Source organism: Schistosoma haematobium, chromosome 5, assembly GCF_000699445.3.
Source record: "Schistosoma haematobium chromosome 5, whole genome shotgun sequence".
In the NCBI taxonomy this organism is placed as follows: domain Eukaryota; kingdom Metazoa; phylum Platyhelminthes; class Trematoda; order Strigeidida; family Schistosomatidae; genus Schistosoma; species Schistosoma haematobium.
In genome coordinates this window covers 17,950,609-17,968,869 of record NC_067200.1, presented here as the reverse complement: position 1 = coordinate 17,968,869, position 18,261 = coordinate 17,950,609, and the positions used below count along the sequence as shown (strand labels likewise).

The 18,261-nt window shown below is 35.9% G+C and overlaps 1 protein-coding gene across 1 annotated transcript; it reads left to right on the top strand.

The window, feature by feature from the left end:
* The first annotated feature begins 3,208 nt into the window (after positions 1 to 3,208).
* MS3_00009294 (uncharacterized protein) lies at positions 3,209 to 18,179 on the top strand. The gene is made up of 6 exons (XM_012946443.3): positions 3,209 to 3,379; positions 5,741 to 5,960; positions 8,968 to 9,147; positions 11,337 to 11,509; positions 14,400 to 14,484; positions 17,174 to 18,179. The coding sequence occupies exons 2-6, from the start codon at positions 5,810 to 5,812 to the stop codon at positions 17,629 to 17,631; spliced, it is 1,047 nt and encodes a 348-aa protein (XP_012801897.1). The 5' UTR covers positions 3,209 to 3,379; positions 5,741 to 5,809; the 3' UTR covers positions 17,632 to 18,179.
* The last annotated feature ends 82 nt before the right edge of the window (positions 18,180 to 18,261 follow it).

Genomic DNA, 18,261 nt, shown 5'->3' with positions numbered 1-18,261 from the left:
TTGGTGGATCTTCATCAAGAAGAACTAAGAGTACTGTGTAGGTTATTAATGAGCAATAAGTAGGACCATGATTCACGGGTTGAGCACTGTGGTACTTCAGTTGCTATTGGAAATTCTTTAGACAAAATGGTGCGAACTCTGGCGCATTGTAGCCTCTTCCTGAGTAATCTAAGTGCCAATTAATCTCACAATGCTCCTGAACGTTAATTACAGCTTTAGGCACAGAATTTGACCACCAAGCATAAAAGATATCCTCGAGAAATCTAGAAGTCCTATGTACCGTACGATTACGTTTCATGAGAGGATCTATCTGCTCCAGATAATCAATAGGTTCACCATGGACCATCAGACATCTACATTTGTGAGTAAATAGCCGGTTGTCACCTAGTGAACATGTCACAAGCCGCACATTTCGACCCCAAAATAGCCTCTGCAATTTCTCACTTTACATGTCGCAGTTCCAACACCGTGCTTTATTCGTTTTCACTTGTTGTATGCTTCGTATTTCTGTTTAATAGCAACTAAATAGCCATTTTTCCCGAGTTTCCCTTTGATATCCACAGTTATTGATAGTGTTGCACACATTAGTTCTCAGAACTTCCTCTGACCATGACCCAATAATACTTTATTCAACCAGAGACTACTTGAGTAAATTTATCTCACTTCTTACTGAGAAATCCTACCACAAGGAAGACTAGAAAATTACGTTAAATAGGATTACACTCATGAATATATAAGTTCCAATAATCAAAACAGGTTATAATAACTTCCACAAAAAAACTATATATGCTCTTGAATACTGTGTCTTCTTTACGACACTTTAAAAATGTATATAACCCAATCATTATAGTTTGGGTGTCATTTTTTCTCGGCCTAAACGAGTTTTTCCGAAGTGCTAGACGTAATAATAATGCATTCTCAAATAACAATGTTACATGAGGCATGGCAGTTTACACGAAAGATCAAACTCTTACAAACGCGCCAAGCTTTATTCCAATGTTACTCAACTAGCTTGTTATGCTATGAGACACACTTGATATAGAAACAGTGGATGCATTTTCACATTTATGTTTGTAAGACTGATTTCCAATATGAGTGTTTGTATGCTTTGTGGAGGTTGCATTGCGACGAGCGATCGGTGTTCAAGGGTGAACTCAATTAAACGTCAGGGATGCAAGCAGTTTACAGATATCTCCACAGATTCATGGCTAGGAGAAAGCCTAGAAACCAGGGAATCTGAACTCTTAAAGGGCCAAATGGCAAAGATCTCACTAAATTAGAGTTGGCAGATATCTTAAACGTAAAATTCGCAGACCGACTAAACAACAGCCCTGTCAGTTCGGAACACCTCTCAACCCTGTTGTTAGTTGTTGATCTGGGAAATTTCTAACTAACCCCTACACTGGTATTACGGCGACCATAATCCTTGAGCCCAGGAAAATTGCCAGGATGTTACATCAACTGACCTATAATCCTGAAACGGTGTGTAGAAGCCATCTGCACATATGTATGTGACCTGTTCAGGCACTCATAAGATTTGCATAACATGCCTCCTTGCGGATTGGCGGAATTATAATGTTGGTATAACAAAAGCTAACGTTTATAAATACCTATGACTTTCTGTAATTTTTTATTCTAACACGATTAGCGCTTCTCCAGTCTTCGTCTGCCTTCTGATTTGCGACTGTGAGGTTCTATACGTTTGATTCTCGTAGTTGTATACCGTATAAGACGTTAATCAAGTAGCAAACTTAACAAGGTACCTACATCTATCTGTGAAGTCAGATCCTAGCAGTTGGCTTGTGAAGTGTCTTAGGACATCTTAAACTCTAATCTCATCTGTGGTATTCATTTTTGAGAAGATGAATGAGCGATATTCAAAGGAAGGTCATACACATAATTCGTAAAGGATAAGCTGTTGATATAACTGGAAAACGCTTGTAAAAACATATTTCATGCTAAGATGGTTGCCTAAGTCAAATTATTGTTGAACCAAAAGTGCAGTTATCCCAATAAAAATCATACTAATGTAGATGAACGTACTAAATAACTAGCCAATGATAAGAAAATCATGAATGAAAAAGTTGCACAAAGTTTTATCTGCGTATGACAAGCGTCCGACTATGGCATGAGTTAGAAGGCCACAGGGTTCTTGAACAGCTTGAATTGGCCCCCAATCATTTACCAAGGTTATTTACGTTGGTGATCCACAAAAGATACCTATGAATGCAGTGACAGGGTCGAACAGAACGATGTCTAAAACATCGACAGGAGTTCCAGAAATCTAGTGGAATAACGGCAACTATGGCGAGAACAAGATTTTAGTAGAGAAGTGAGCGTAATATGTTAAACTACATTTGGTATGACAAACACATCCACATAAATGGATAAAATAACTTATACAAACTTTATACGATAAATAAAACGAATTCCACAAATGGAATTAATTTGGTGAAGACATAAATGATAAAATTTGCACGTTGATTAAGTCTAAATTAATCTTTCGTGCCTGTAGGTAACCCTCGTGCTATTGATAGAAGAAACCAGACTAGCAGTGAATAGGTCTTTATTTAGAATACCGTCAATAGGCGATGGTAACTGCTTTAGTTTGAGGCTAGACTTGTTTGTTGTAAGCAGGTTTCGTAATTCTTGATCCTATTCTTGTCTTTCCTTCAACGTCTCGGAATTTACTGCAGACTGTTGTATCACAGTCATTTCTAGTCAAGATAATGCATCTGCCGCCTGGTCTTCCTGACATTTGACAAGAAGATTACCACTTGTGAACTGTGATATATAGTCGAGGTGTTGGACTTCTCAAGGTGAGTATTTATCGACTCTAGCTCTTAGTGCATTGGTCAGTGGTTTGTTACCCGTAACAACTATGAATTCCCTGCCTTCTGACAAGTGTCGGTAGTGCTAAATGGTCAAGTAGATTGCAAGAAGTTCTCTCCCGAAAGTAAAATATTTTGTTTTTGCTGGAGTGAGTCTTTTTGAGGAGAATGCAATTGGTTTCCAGGCGTTTTTAACAAGTTGGTTAAGAATACATATGAACATAGTGATTCTCCTGTCAAATTAATGTATTTTGACGGAGAATTTGACATGTTTGGTATAGAAATCATAGAAAAGTAGATGCAATACAACATTCGATTGGGTGATGAAACGCTATTTTGATGAAAAGTCGAAAGTGGTGTGCTTCTAGTTTAGTCTCGGGTTTTATCACATTTCTAGCTTTTTGGGGAAAAGTGGGTCTTATAGAGACAGCATTTCAAGGGTCGACACACTTAATCTTGATACTAAGACTCATTTTTGTTTGAACCTGCTGACTGCCTTGGAACACTAAACAAAGATACTGCGCAAGTTTTGAGATCTCCTGTTTTGGGTAGGAGTCCCCATGTTAGCGCTTGTATTCTTGGTTATCGAATTCTTTTAGCTTGACTCCTGCGATATTGGCAATTATTATCGACTTTCTTTGCTAATAGATATAAGTACATCCCATGCCCACACTGACACGTCGGCTCACGGACGTCTTTTATTTTTCTCTTGGAAATTTCCAGCTTCACACACGATGCTCCATACGCCCATTCCCATCAAAAAAGTACATTTGGGCTAAACGCGAACTTTTGAACTTTTGATGAAAACAAAATCTGATGCTACCAACTTCTAGTTACGGCTGTCAAATTGTCTTTAGTTCAGGCTCGTATCAATTTCTCAGTCTTCAATAGGAAGGATAGGAAGTCAATCGACCTATATTAATCACTGGAATTTGTAGTATTGCGGAGATCCAATCTCGCTTTGAATGTGTTTATAGAAGGTGATGATATTGCACGTCATTTTAGAGAATTCACTACTCGGTCTTAGAAACGGAACTCCAGACGTATGCGATTCGATCTAGGTTTTTAGCCTTCTTAGAATGTCCTCTCAGATGATCAATCCCAGATGAAAGAAAAAGATACGACATCAATACCAAAGTCATCATTGTGTTTACACTGAGGTAGTATTAGGTCACAAATGACCTGTATAAGATAATGGAAATAAGTTGAGGCGTCTCGGTCTGTCTTCCTAAGACGGGCCAGAGAGACCTGCCGTCTTGATACCTCGCCGCTAAACTCGTTCCAGCATATCCGCCTCATAATTGGAAAAGTACTCGCTGCTTGAATTCCATATTCCGAATGTGGTCTCACAAAAGTCAATTAAGCGAGACTCTAATTTAGCGACGAGCCAATCAGAAGCGTTTGAGCAATTTCAAGGTCACGGAGCCAAGTTCAACACGCGATGCTAACATACGGTCGGTTCACAGCGGATTTTAGAGAGGAGGTGATTAATGAGAGGTTAAAACAGATGGGACGGCGAAACTCTAATATAGGGACGAGCCAGTGAGAAGCGTTTGAGCAATTTCAATTATTAGCCAATCAGAAGACAGTATAAAGTAAAAATATATTACAAGAAAGTAATGAATTATAGTGGATATTCTTCTTTTACATGAGTTAAAAACTTGTTGAGGTTTGATAAAGGCTCAGAAGTTCTGAATTCATAATGCATATTGTATAGAAACTCGTCCATAGGGTTAGGGTTTGGGGTTAAGGTTAGGGTTAAGGGTTAGGGTTAGATTAGGGTTTAGGGCTAAGGTTAGGGTTTAGGGTTAGATTAGGGTTTAGGGTTAGGTTAAGATTAGGGTCAGGTTAAGGTTAGGGTTTAGGTTTATGGTTAGGGTCAGGTTAGGGTTAGATTAGGGTTTAGGGCTAAGGTTAGGGTTAGATTAGGGTTTAGGGTTAGGGTTAGATTAGGGTTAGGTTAAGGTTTGGGTTAGGGTTAGGTTAGGGTTAGGGTGCTAACATGCGATCGGTTTACATCGGATTTTAGAGAAGAGATGTCTATTGACAGGCTACAACCCTAACCACTAACCCTATGGACGAGTTTCTATACAATATGCATTATGAATTGAGAGCCTCTGAACCTTCATCAAACCTTAACAAGTTTTTAAATCATGTAAAAGAAGAATATCCACTGTAATTCATTACTTACAATATATTCTCACTTTATACTAACTGTCTTCTGATTGGCTAATAATTGTCAAGGTCATTTAAGATTCGTTCAAAGGTCGTCGCTAAATTAGAGTCTCGCCGTCAATTGTAATACCCTAAACCTTTTTCCGTCCAAGTAATGCAATGACTTAAAAATAGCCTTTATGACCCTGGAGCCTTTGGTAGGAGCGGCCTTGCAGTTACTCGTAGTTTTGAGGTTGTTGCTTGTTATGACTCTAATAAATTATAGTCTCGCCACTCCTAGATCTTTATAGTCCATTAATTTACGCAGCACAACTCCAAATATTGTGTAATGATATGGATCGTAGAAGTTATTTATTTGCATCACAATCCTGTTGCATTTAGCTTCCAACATTCAACCTCTCACAAACGTGCTTAGGTTTAGGTTGTAAAGCTTAATAACACTACAGAGAAAAAAATTACCAAAGAAGTAAGTTAGGATGAACAGAAGGTATGCAAGCTAATAGGGTGTAAGTATTAAATGACTAAAATGGTGTCCAACTATTCAACCAACTTAACTAGAGCTTCCAACTACTGGTTTTTGATACCTATAACGCAGACTAAATAATAGGTACTTCTGTACACAGGTCAGACCATAATCTGTCGTCTACATATTTTGGCTGTTATTTTGTCCGTAACTGTCTCGATTAGCTCTTATAATATCAATGAAGTCTTTAGCCAGTGACTTTTTTAAATAGGTGGTAATTTCTTGCCGAGAGTACCCACTTAATAACTAATATTTGTTGCTAGTAATGCTACAAAGTTAAATGATTGTCAACCAGAAATGGGATTCCACGAATGATGAAACTAACAAGTTGAATTATCTGTTTGAAAGTAGTTCTTTGTTGCCGTCAGATCTGATCAATTATCCTAACCAAATTGGTGGTCATGGGCTTCTATTTGGAAATAAATGTAAAAGTAAGTAGTTTCAAATTAATATCTGAATGGTTCTGTTATTTTTAACGTATGTTTTGAATTGTTCTAATTGTGATTTTAGTCGATAGATTTCGTTAAAATGTCGTGAGTTGGTTCCAGTTCCAAATTGTTACACCAGCCTGTCATTAGATATTAACCAATTTCATACTGCCTAGTCCTATGTGCTAACCAAGTTGTGTCAAAAAAGTTTGCTGTGTGCACACCAAAGTATATTTGTAAGTGCACACAAAACACTGAGACATGGTCTGTTATTACATATTAAGCTGTTAGTGAAGTGGATTTTTTCATCTAGTATAAATTGTAACATTGGTTGTACAATTCGTTTTATTAGTTACTTTGAATCATGTTCACTGGTATTATATTGCTCTCTAGACACTGGTTAAGATAGCTTAAGCTATTGGCACTCAAGTATTTCATATTTGTCCTAAAAGTCATCCTATCCACGATAGTTTGGACGTTTTAATAGTATTATTAGCATTTATGCAATATATATGTCTAGAATGATATAACCGATGAGAAAAGTGCCAACAAATGTGACTTTCTGATTACTTGATCGAATTTTTGCTTCCTATGTTTTTTAAACGCGTTTATTCATTTACCATTTTTCCTGTCAGAAATGTTTACTTCGTTATTAATCCGAATTTGTGTAAAATGGAGATTCATTCATACATTTAAAGTGATTGGTTCTAGGCTTGTCTTTAGGCAAGTTTATGTAACATTGTTTCTTATAGATATCCGTGGCATCTAATCAACAGTCGGAATTCTTATTTTGGTTTCAAATGCTCTCAAAACTAACTACAGAAGGGAAAATTTAACAGATTTTGGTACTGGCATACACTGAGTGATTTTATTTATCATGCTCCTTATTACGTGGATGAGTCACCAAATAGAGGTTTCTTGTACTAGACTTGGTCATATCTGATATGATTATCAATACACTACGCGTTAGGTAAACCAAATTTGGAGTGGGTTGGGTTTTGAAGTAACGTACTACCTATTGCGCTGTTCATACAACTTGCTCGTAGACATAAACCAGCCACAGTTTACTTACAAACTGGATTCTCGTAAAACTGAATTGAGTTTATAACGTTGTTTTATAATAACTTTAACATCAGTAGATTATAGAATAACAAACTGATTTAAAACAATATGTTCTGAGTTTGGGTTTGTATGTGAACATAAATACTCATCGAAATTTGGCTATATGTGGTCGTGAGATAAATTTAGGACCCTCAATTTTTCCATTTTTTACCACCGAAACTGTCGTAAAGTTAGTATTTTAGGATTAATATTTCAGGGTAGATAAAACTCATGTCTTTGTTATCTCAAAGCGTAACATACTGAACCGATGAACCTTCATGTGATATTTGTGCGTTCTTGTGCATTTAGCATTGGATGTGCTTTTTTATTCTTGTGTATACTTATCCACCAACTAATTAGATGTAATAACAGACTTAATTATAGTAAGTGGGTTCGCATGACCATTTATTTTTCACTTATTGTACCTGATTATTCACATATAAACTGTCTATACCGACCAGGTATTATCCTTGTATACAGAATTTTCGACTAACAAAATTAAGATGAGTTAATAAGATGGTCCAAGTTGAAATCATTTGGCTGGTGGAACGACAGTTTCTGGACGACCTTTGAGCAACGCTAAAATGACCTTGGATTATATATTAGTGTGAGGTACTAGGATTAGGATTAACAGTTGAACATTAGGGTTAAGAATTGGGTTTATTGTTTTCATCACGAACCGATACCAGCTGTAATGCCAAAATAGTATTCAGCCGAATGAATGAATTTCGCTTCAAAATCCAAGATCTACTATCTTAAATCTGATTGTGCTGGTCTATAAATTATGGTCTTGCCGTTTGGCTTTAAAAAAATAATATACAGCAAATATCAATAAATAGATGAAGTTGTGTTTGACAATTTAGTTCTGCAGTTACTTACTAGGTAGTTGCAGATTTATTTTTCTGTGCTTATCATTCTAATATTCTACCTCGCTTATACCAAAGCGAAATGTATAATAGCACAATATGACAAAGACAATTCAATATTTTAAAGAGGTATATGCTAATATGTCATATATTTAAATCAGAAATACAACGTATTAATGGAGACAGTTGAAATAAAGTACATGAAATGTACTATTTATGAAAAACAATACAAACATTAGTATCATGAATAGCTTATATTCTAAGGTATTTATAGTAGCTTACCGAAATATTGGGGTTTACCACATTCAGGGCTTTAAACAAAAAGATTTAATAAACTGACGGATCCTAGCCTACCCCAACCGTGCCTATCTCGCCTCAACTTTCGCTATGCATAAATGATCCTCATTCGATATGACACCGCTACCATTTTGTCAAACACACTAATTTCTCAACTTTTATCTGTTCATCAGTAAAAGTTAGCGCAGTAACAGTCTTCTTTCAGACTTATAAACGTATTTTGAATTCGATGATAATACAAAGTACGCTAACACTAATTATCAAGTAAACGAGATATGAGTAAACTGTTTTGTCATTATCATGCTGGCAGATTCTGCATAGAGTCAACGAGGAGATGATTTAAAATTATGTTTACTAAAATGCTTAGAAGATTTCCAACTCACTTAACCATAAAAATATTAAATTTCACATAATATTGAACTATCGCTTACTGTTTGTTAGACAACACAACCAACAGCATCTTCTAATGTTTAGTCTCGATTTCTGTACAGTTTTGGAAGCACCACTCCGTCGTTCAGTTGAATGACCTAATATCATTTATTTTATTCTATATCAAGTTATATCTTAATATTTTCTACCGGTACGTAAATTATCACCCATTGAAAATCTTCATTTTATATCATAGTTAATGGAGTATGGACTAGCTACATAATTAAAACTTTCTATCTTTTATAATTGTTACTAATTCAATTTACTAATATGCTATTCTGTGTTCTATTCTCTTCATCTTTTCTCAAATATCCTAGTATTATATTCACATGTTCAGTCAACTATTTATAAACCAATACAACATTATCCTAAAGGTCCACATGAATTAGAATTTTATCAACGTTTATTCGATCCAAATTGTAATGATTCCGTTTTAGTTGAGTTACGAAAATTTGTGCCTGATTTTTATGGCCTCTATCGAGATTCTGAACAAAAACGTGAGTTAATATACATAGATTTGTTAATGTATTAAATTTTATTTATTTATTTGAACATATAAATACTGGTACAAGGGGGCACCAGATACATATGGACCACATAAATCTCATTTGATTTGTGTGGGGGCTGTGATACTGTCCAGGTGCCCAAAACGAGGTAGGTTGTTTTATTGAGGGGCCACACCCGGAGCCTTCGACCTAATTGTCCAATCCACAAGGTAGTGGAGCAATGTTAGGAGATGCAGTCCCATGGAAGCCGTTGACCAACAATAGGTTCATACTCCATTCATTCCCTCAGGATCCTGGGACCCATGTGACCATTGGTTTGTAATCAGGGTTTTCCAACTCCCCTAGGTGGATTCTCCGTGTCCACCAACCCGGTCAAAGCGCCAGATACTCGTTTTTCGTCCTCTCGATTCCGTAAACAACAGCAACGCCACGAGAAAGCAGTGAATAGGACTTCCCTGTCAGAGGTTATAATCGCGTGGTTATGTGAGAGCATTTGGAGAGGGAGAGCTGACTCTCCCCACTCTCGGCTGTACCAGGGCATTTGGGGGCTGTTAAATTTATATACTATTTAAATGATATACTATTGATGAATATTAAGAAAAGTAAACTGGTGAGGAATTGTTATTTATTAATAACTGATAAACAAACTTAGTAAGAGTTTTACACCATTTATAGGGTAGCAACTAATATTAGAGTTCTGCATATTGTCTTAACCTTAGGCATCAGAGAAATGAAGACTGGAAAAGCACAAGACTTTAACAAACGATTGAAAGAGGAGAGACATAGAAAAAAAGCAAAACTCAGAAATATAGTGGCAGTTTGATCAGTAATACTTGCTATTCACTTGTACAGATTTCAAATCTTCCTGACAATTATTATTGTCCTGAAAATCTCAGTAGGGAAGTTTATGTTTCCATTCTTATAGGACTTGTAAATTCTCGAGTAAAACTGTCAAGTTAAGGGATCTAAAAATGAGTGATCAGGGACCATACGTAGGCGTATGCGTAAGAATATGAGTTTCTTTGTTTATTTGAGGTACATTTCACACCTTAGTAAATGTTAGAACATTTAAACTCACAGGTCAAATGGCTAAACCATCAACTATAGCTTTGTTTGCGAAACATGAAATTTTCCTCTGGTCTTATCTGTTGTATCTCTCGCGTCTTGTATTGTTGCTATATTGTCTGTCTTTCCCGTATAGTCTCTCAATAAAGAAGTAACATAAGGGTTAAATCACTCGACACTCAATTATAGGATTGCAAGTTCAAACTTCACTCTACCTGCTTCAGTTTTGACAGCCTACTAGTATAACTTACCTTTAAGCAAAGAGTACTTTGTTATTAAGTCTTATCAACCAGTTATCAACCATTGGACTTGAGGGCGAATTGGTATTGACGACTGTACTGGAGTGTGACGACAGTGAGGTGTTTCTTTTAGATAATCAGTATCTACAGCAATACTACCTTTACCCAACAAAGGAGAGGAGTTAGAACAGGTTGACCTTGGAAATTTCCGTATTCGGCGGTAGGGCCTTTGAAGTACGTAGCTGACACATCAAAACCTCGTAATATGGCCAAGTATGACTGGCCTCAAGTAGTTATCCCTTGGTATCTGCTGTCAAGCTCTCAGGTTGCTAAAGCTACTACTAATCCAGTTTCCTTCACAAGTTCTTTAAGAAAGTGTATCTTTCCATGGTATAAATGACCGGGAAGTGACAACCTCTCATGATTCTAACAGTAATAGAGAACCTCTTGTTCATAACTTAAAATATAAGGAATCTATGTCGTCTGATACAAATCAAGCATCTTTATTCTTAGGAGAATCATGTTCCTAAGAAAGTTCCAACAAGTAGCTACACACTTGGAAGCATATGCCTGGCTGTCTCTGGTGTTGTGAGTCATGAATTTGATCGTTAGTGGGGATTCTATACATTTAAAATGTTAAAAAATAGTCAGAGTTAGACGTCATTTAAAAACGAACACAACTTGAAGGTCGTCAGGTATAATCCGATGTTTAACATTATTAGATTTTTATCAATTCCTGAATATTTATTATGTGGTTCCATTTTCTGAAGATTTAACTGTTACCCTAAATTCATACCTGTTAAATATTTTCAATGTTTTTCTCTTTTCTTTTTCTTTCACTCGCTTCTTATTTAAAAAAAATTCTACTCAAGATAGATTTGTACTTGGGTTTAAAAGATTTATTGGCTAATTTTAAACATCCATCATTGTGCGATTTAAAAATGGGTCGTCGTACATATGCTCCTGATTCTTCACCATCAAAAATAATGATTGAATGTGCAAAATATAAATGGCGTGAAGAAATTGGATTTCTAGTAACTGGATTAAAAGTAAGATTAGTTAATTTATTTTATTTCTATTCTAATCTAATTGAATTGTGTTCAATACAAAAGTACATTTGTTACTGCCTCCAAATGCCCTGGTACAGCTGAGAGTGAGGAGAGTCAGCGTGACGAAATAAAATGAATCCATTTATTATTCTTCACTAATTTACGTTCTTGCCCCCAAATGCCCTGGTACGGCCGAGAGTCCACTCTCCCTCTCCAAATGCTCTCACATAACCACGCGATTATAGCCTCTGACAGGGAAGTCCTACTCACTGCTTTCTCGTGTCGTTGCTGTTGTTTACGGAATCGAGAGGACGGAAACCGAGTATCTGGCGCTTCCACCGGGTTAGTGGACATGGAGAGTCCACCTAGGGGAGTTGGAAAACCCTCATTCCAAACCAATGGTCACATGGGTTCCAGGATCTTGAGGGAACGAACGAAGTATGAATCTATCGTTGGTCACCGGCTATCATGGGACTGCATCTCCTTACGTTGCTCCACTGCCTTGTGGATCGGACCTTTTGGTCGAAGGCTCCGGGTGTGGCCCACTAAGAAAACCACCTGCTTCGGTTTGGGCACCCGGGTAGTATCACAGCCCCCACACAAATCAAATGAGATTTATGTGGTCCATATGTATCTGGTGCCCCCTTGTACCAGTATTTATATGTTCAAATAAATAAATAACAGTTGTTACTATTCTTCGTATTTATTACGAAAATTGTATGCTATTGAAATAATTAAAATAACCCATAGTGTCATTGAATAAGAAAAAGACAATTCAGCAAAGAAAATTTTCTTTTCAACGAAATCATTTATTTAAGCTGTACATTCGTATATATAGTTATATATGGAAAGTATATGTCTATGGGAGGATAAAGAAAATTGCATCACCAAAATGAATCCGAGACTAAATAACAAATGAGGTTACGTGTACTAATCAAGGTGTTAGATAATAATCCAATTGACCGATATAAAGAAAAGCGACAAACACAATGGTCATAATATAATAGACTGAATAATAATCAAGAAACTTGTATAAGGTAGTAATAATACTAACTGATTAAAGTGCAAAATAGTAATTTTAAAAATTCTATAATAATCAAATAAAAATGCAGAAAAAGAAACCCAGAAACATACCCATCAAATGAATTAGAGCCAAGGAAGGATGAGTAGTTGGACAAATCGTTTCTGCACGCAAAGTTCAGGCTTAAGTTTATGGATTGCCAATGCCTCAGCAGTGCATAAAATATTGATTCGACACCTCTTCGATCCAATTCCTTTGACTCTGTAGGTCACTTTAAAAGAATACTTGGGAGCGGTGTGTCCAGAATTTATTCAATGCTCCTGTATAGAAGTAGTGATTGTCTTACATTCTTCTTTTACAAGCCAAGCCGGATAGTGTCCTGAGATGCGTTTGGAAAGTGATCGCTTTGTTCGGCCTATATAACGAGCCCCACATGAGCACGTAAATTTATAAATACACATTGATGTGGCCCAAAGCGAAGGTTTATCTTTAACACATCCAGGAATGGTAGGCCGACTTGAGAAAACAATTCGGAGCTTGGCTGTGTACAAAGTTTTATTGAATGATTTTGAAATCCGTTTATTTAAGATTTCAGCAACCGTGTCTCCTTTAAATCCCATATTCATGAACAGGGTTTTTTTTTGTACTGTCGATACTTACTCATGATGAATTCTAGGTGTTAAGTTGAGTAGAGAGGAACGCAATTCACTCTTTATCCTCTAGAATCAAGCGAATATGTTCCACTGACACAATAGATGAAGAAGTAATTCAACTTCGACAAACTCTCATCAAAAACGGTTATCCGCCTAGATTCGTCGATAGTAACTCATTTACTCGGTGATCCCAGTAGATGTGAGAAATAGTTCTAAGACATCTGTGATCAAATACTAGTAGCTTATGAGTATCTTTTACTTTTAATGGCCACGTTTTGCAGCCGTAAAACAGGACAGAACGAACTGCCGCACAGTATACTTGACAGATATCTCGCCTTCGCCATAGGTGACGTAAGTTCTCGGGAACCAAACTAGATTTTCGAATCGGTGCAGAGATTTCATCAGGCCCCAATCCACTAGGTCTGATCAGACTTTCAAGATAAGTGATTTTTACCAACCAATTTATCTTGAAATTAAATAAAATGTATTTTAATATTATTTAATTAACATATTTTCATTTCAATTGAAGGACATATTTGTTGATTAATCAAAATACAACAATTCCCTATTATATAAGGAAACAAAAACTAAGACTAAACTGATAATCATCTTATTATTTATTTTAACACATAGATATTGGTACAATGAGGCACCAAATACTTATGCGCCACACAAATTTCATTTGATATGTGTGAGAGCTGTGATACTGACCGGGTGCCCAAAACGAGACGGGTGGTTTTCATAGGGGGCCATACCCGGGGCCTTCGACCTAAAGGTCTGATCCACAAAGCAGTGGAGCAACGTTAGGGGATGCTGTCCCATTGAAACCGGTGACCAACGATTGGTTCATACGTCATTTGTTCCTTCAGGATACTGGAGCCCATGTGCACCATTGGTTTGTAATCAGAGTTTTCCAACTGCCCTAGGTGAACCCGGTTAAAGCGTCAGACATTCGTTTTTCGTCCTCTCGATTCCGTAAACAACAGCAACGCCACGAGAAGGCAGTGAGTAGAACTTCCCTGTCAGAGGTTATAATCGCGTGGTTATGTGAGAGCATTTGAAGAGGGAGAGCTGACTCTCCACACTCTCGGCTGTATCAGGGAATTTCAGGGCTATACAATTTATATCAGTAAACTATATTATATTTCAATTCATGCTAATTCCCCCCCCGCCGCAATATTATTTATAATCAGTTACTTGATCTATTCAATTTTAGGTATTCTATCCAGATATTAATGAATATACTACATTTGATATTTTCTTTGGAAGATCATTAAATCCATCTACAATATATGATAATGGTAATTAGATTGTTTATTTTGTTTATATAATAACAATAGAATTCAATCTATGTATATGGATGTATTTACTATTTGGATCATGTTTATTTATTATTAACTAATTCTTAATATTGAATTTATAATGAACCAATTCAATCAATTCGTCGAGAAAAAAGGTTGTTTAAAGAGAATGTTGCATGTTCACAGGTTATAACAACTTGTCGGTTTGTACTCCTATCAATGTATAACGTAATGTGATATTGCCAGTTAGAGAATGGTAATTTATCGACCGAACCAATGATGCATAAAACCCATACGAACAGTCTAGAGTATTTATCAGTTCTTATTCCTGATTAGCCTAGTCTGTTGAGTCCAAAACACCAATCTCAGCCTCTGTGATATGAATCATTATATTTCAATCATACTGAGTTTATATACCAAGCGAACAAACCACATTGTACCATAGCTAAATGTGGCTGTGAATGTGGGAGATAGTAATTGATAGACAGGGCATAACTCTAGAATGGTAAATCATATGATAACAGTTTATGGGTCAAAATAAAGCCTATAATAAGAGGAACACGAATATGCATAGTTTAGTTACATAACAATTACACAATTAGGAAATATGTATAGTATTAGTCCAGAAATAGATTCCAACAGTTATCATTCATTATTCTCATCGGCATATAACATAATCTATTTATAATTCCAAGGAATTTCAGATATAGATCCAGTGTTCTTGTTTTAATTGACAGGGAATATGTTTTATGATATAAATTGAAATGTTTACATAACAGGATTGTTATCAAATAGTTAGAAAGCGGCAACCAACAAAGTCACAATGAAATATGTATACAAACATGTGTATTTAGCGAACGTCAACACTTGAAGGTTTTGTAAAGCTGCTTATGTCATATTTTGACAACGTTCTCATTATTTTCATTAGTTTATTCAGTTTGATGAGTGTATCATTGAGTAAAATGTTCTGGTACGGCCGAGAGTAGGGAGTCTGCTCTCCCTCTTGAAATGCTCTCATACGGCCGCGCTCATATTACCACTACCAGGGAAGTCCTACTCTCTGCCATCTTACCGCATTACTATTGTTTACGAAATTGAGAGGACGAAAAGCGAATGTCCGGCGCTTTAACCGGGTTGGTGGATATGGAGGATCTACCTACGGGAGTTGGAAAACCCTCATTCCAAATCAATGGTGCACATGGACTCCACGATCCTGAGCGAACAAATGGTGTATGAACCAATTATTGGTCACCGACTTCCATGGAACTGCATCCCCTAACACTGCTCCATTGCCTTGTGGATCAGACCTTTAGGTCGAAGGTTCGGGGTGTGGCCACTTAAGAAAACCACCTGCTTCGTTTTGGGAACCCGTTTAGTATCACAGCCCACACACAAATCACTTGATTTGTGTGGTCCATATGTATTTGGTGTCCCTTTGTACCAATGTTTATATGTTCAAATCAATATATAAAAATCCAGTATCCTATCTTCTCAACACTAATCACTATGCAATAACGCAATTTAATCATCCTATTTCAATTAACATGTGAATGTTGAACAATAATGGTTCGTTTACCATTGATCAGTTTATGCAGAACAATCAACTTGTCAACGAATGAACACAATTCATTTTTGTAACTGAAAATGTATTCTTGATTTTATTGTTTACTAGTACAAGTATTTAACCGGTCCAATTATTCAAATTAAAAACCTTCTATATCTAAACATCATTTAATGGAACAGATATCATTCATTTCTAGTGACTAAATTCTAATATTCTTATTATCAGAATGCTTTATCAGACAATTTAATTTCTAGAATATTCATTAATTGGCAGCAATTATAATCATTTTCATCAAGTTAGGAACTATAGTTTGCTATTGAATGATGAAGAATATCAGTGATTAATTATACTAATAGAAACTATCATACAATCAAGTATATTTCTTAATAAAAACAAATGTGTTCATTGTCTACAGATAAGTTGGTTGATTGAACACAATCTAGTTAAGGCATAAAGTATATCAACTGTATGTATAATTTGAAGTATGTTATACCGTGTCGGAATTTGGGGTAGTTTTCCCATTGACTTACTTACTTACGCCTGTTACTCCTCGTGAAGGAGCATAGGCCGCTCACTAGCATTCTCCATCCAACCCTGTCCTAGGCAATCCTTTCCAGTTGTTATTCATCCTTTTCATATCTGCTTCTATTTCCCGACGTAATGTGTACTTTGGCCTTCCTGTTTTCCACTTCCCTTCAGGATTCCAAGTTGAGGCTTGCCTCGTGATGTAGCTTGATGATTTGCGTAATGTATGTCCTGTCCATTTCCATCGTCTTTGACTAATTTCTTCTTCAGCTGGTTTGTTCTCTCCTAGAGAAGTCTGTTGCTGATGGTATCCGGCCAATGGATGTTGAGTATCTTGCGTAGACAATGGAAATCGTTCTCGGAGTATCGTATATTGATTAATACTGTTGGATACCAACCCAGTTGTTTAAGGGTGGAGCGTTCGTGTACGAAACCACGTGCGGCGATATGGGCGCATACAACTGACGAGTCTCATATTAAGACGAAACAACCGTCTATTACTTCCACATTTTGAATGATGGTCTAACATAGATCGATTCATCATTGAAATATGTAATTCTATTTATCGATTTTTGTTATATTTATTATTTTTTTATTAAGGTATTCGTCTATTTCTTGGTCCAGATGTAAATCGTGCAAAAAGATTAGCTAATCAATTTGTTAAAAAATTAACACAATTAGCTAAATGGTTTGAAAATCAAAATTGTTATCATTTCTATGCAAGTTCTTTATTATTAGCTTATGATAGTGTTGATGTCAATGATGAGATCATGTCATCTCCGAATACAACCACCGCCACCACCCAGTTACCATATTCATATTATCATCACGATCATGATCATCATCATAGTTGTCAAGACAACAATAAAGAATCAATTATATCCAATATAGATAATAATGAAGCAGATGAATATGTTTTAGTATATTTAATTGATTTTACACGTTGGGAATTAGTAACAGATTGTAGTCAAATAAAAGATGAAAATTTTCTATATGGTTTAAATTATTTAATTGAATTATTTCAACGTGCATCATTGGATTCATCACCATTGACTTAAAGTACCATATATATATATATCAATGAATTAACAACATTCGCCAATGAGTAGTATCCGTAATAAAACAAAAGATGTACAGTGTTCACAGTTTTTCTATGTACAATTTGACCGAAATCTTCTGGCTGCTCACTTTCCCCTACCCACCCCCGCCCACTTTTTTTCTAAAACTGCCAAAAATGTTAGTCTTTCATTGAAATTTATTATTGTCACTAAGTGGGTTTGTTCCCCCCTTTTTTTTCTATTTATATATGAACAAATTCTTCTGGAATCCAAATCATATTTGTTTATTTTATATGGTTTGTATGATCTTTTGTATTATTCAGTTATTATTACCATATTAATAGAATGAGTATTATCCATCTCAAGGTATATTTTAATTGCTAATCTTATTTTGTTACAATTTTCTGTTAGAAATAAAGATTATTGTTTATTTTGTTGATAGGGGGAACAAAATTTGATATATACATATGTATATGTTCTCTCACTGTACTATCCACGTTGTATGTTATTAATGTGACTTGGATTTGATATAGTTATTATTATTATTATTAATGGCTTTATTCATTATATTCTATTTTTGGTACAATAACACCGTTTGAATGCCGGTCTACAGGTTAAGCGTTTGCATGA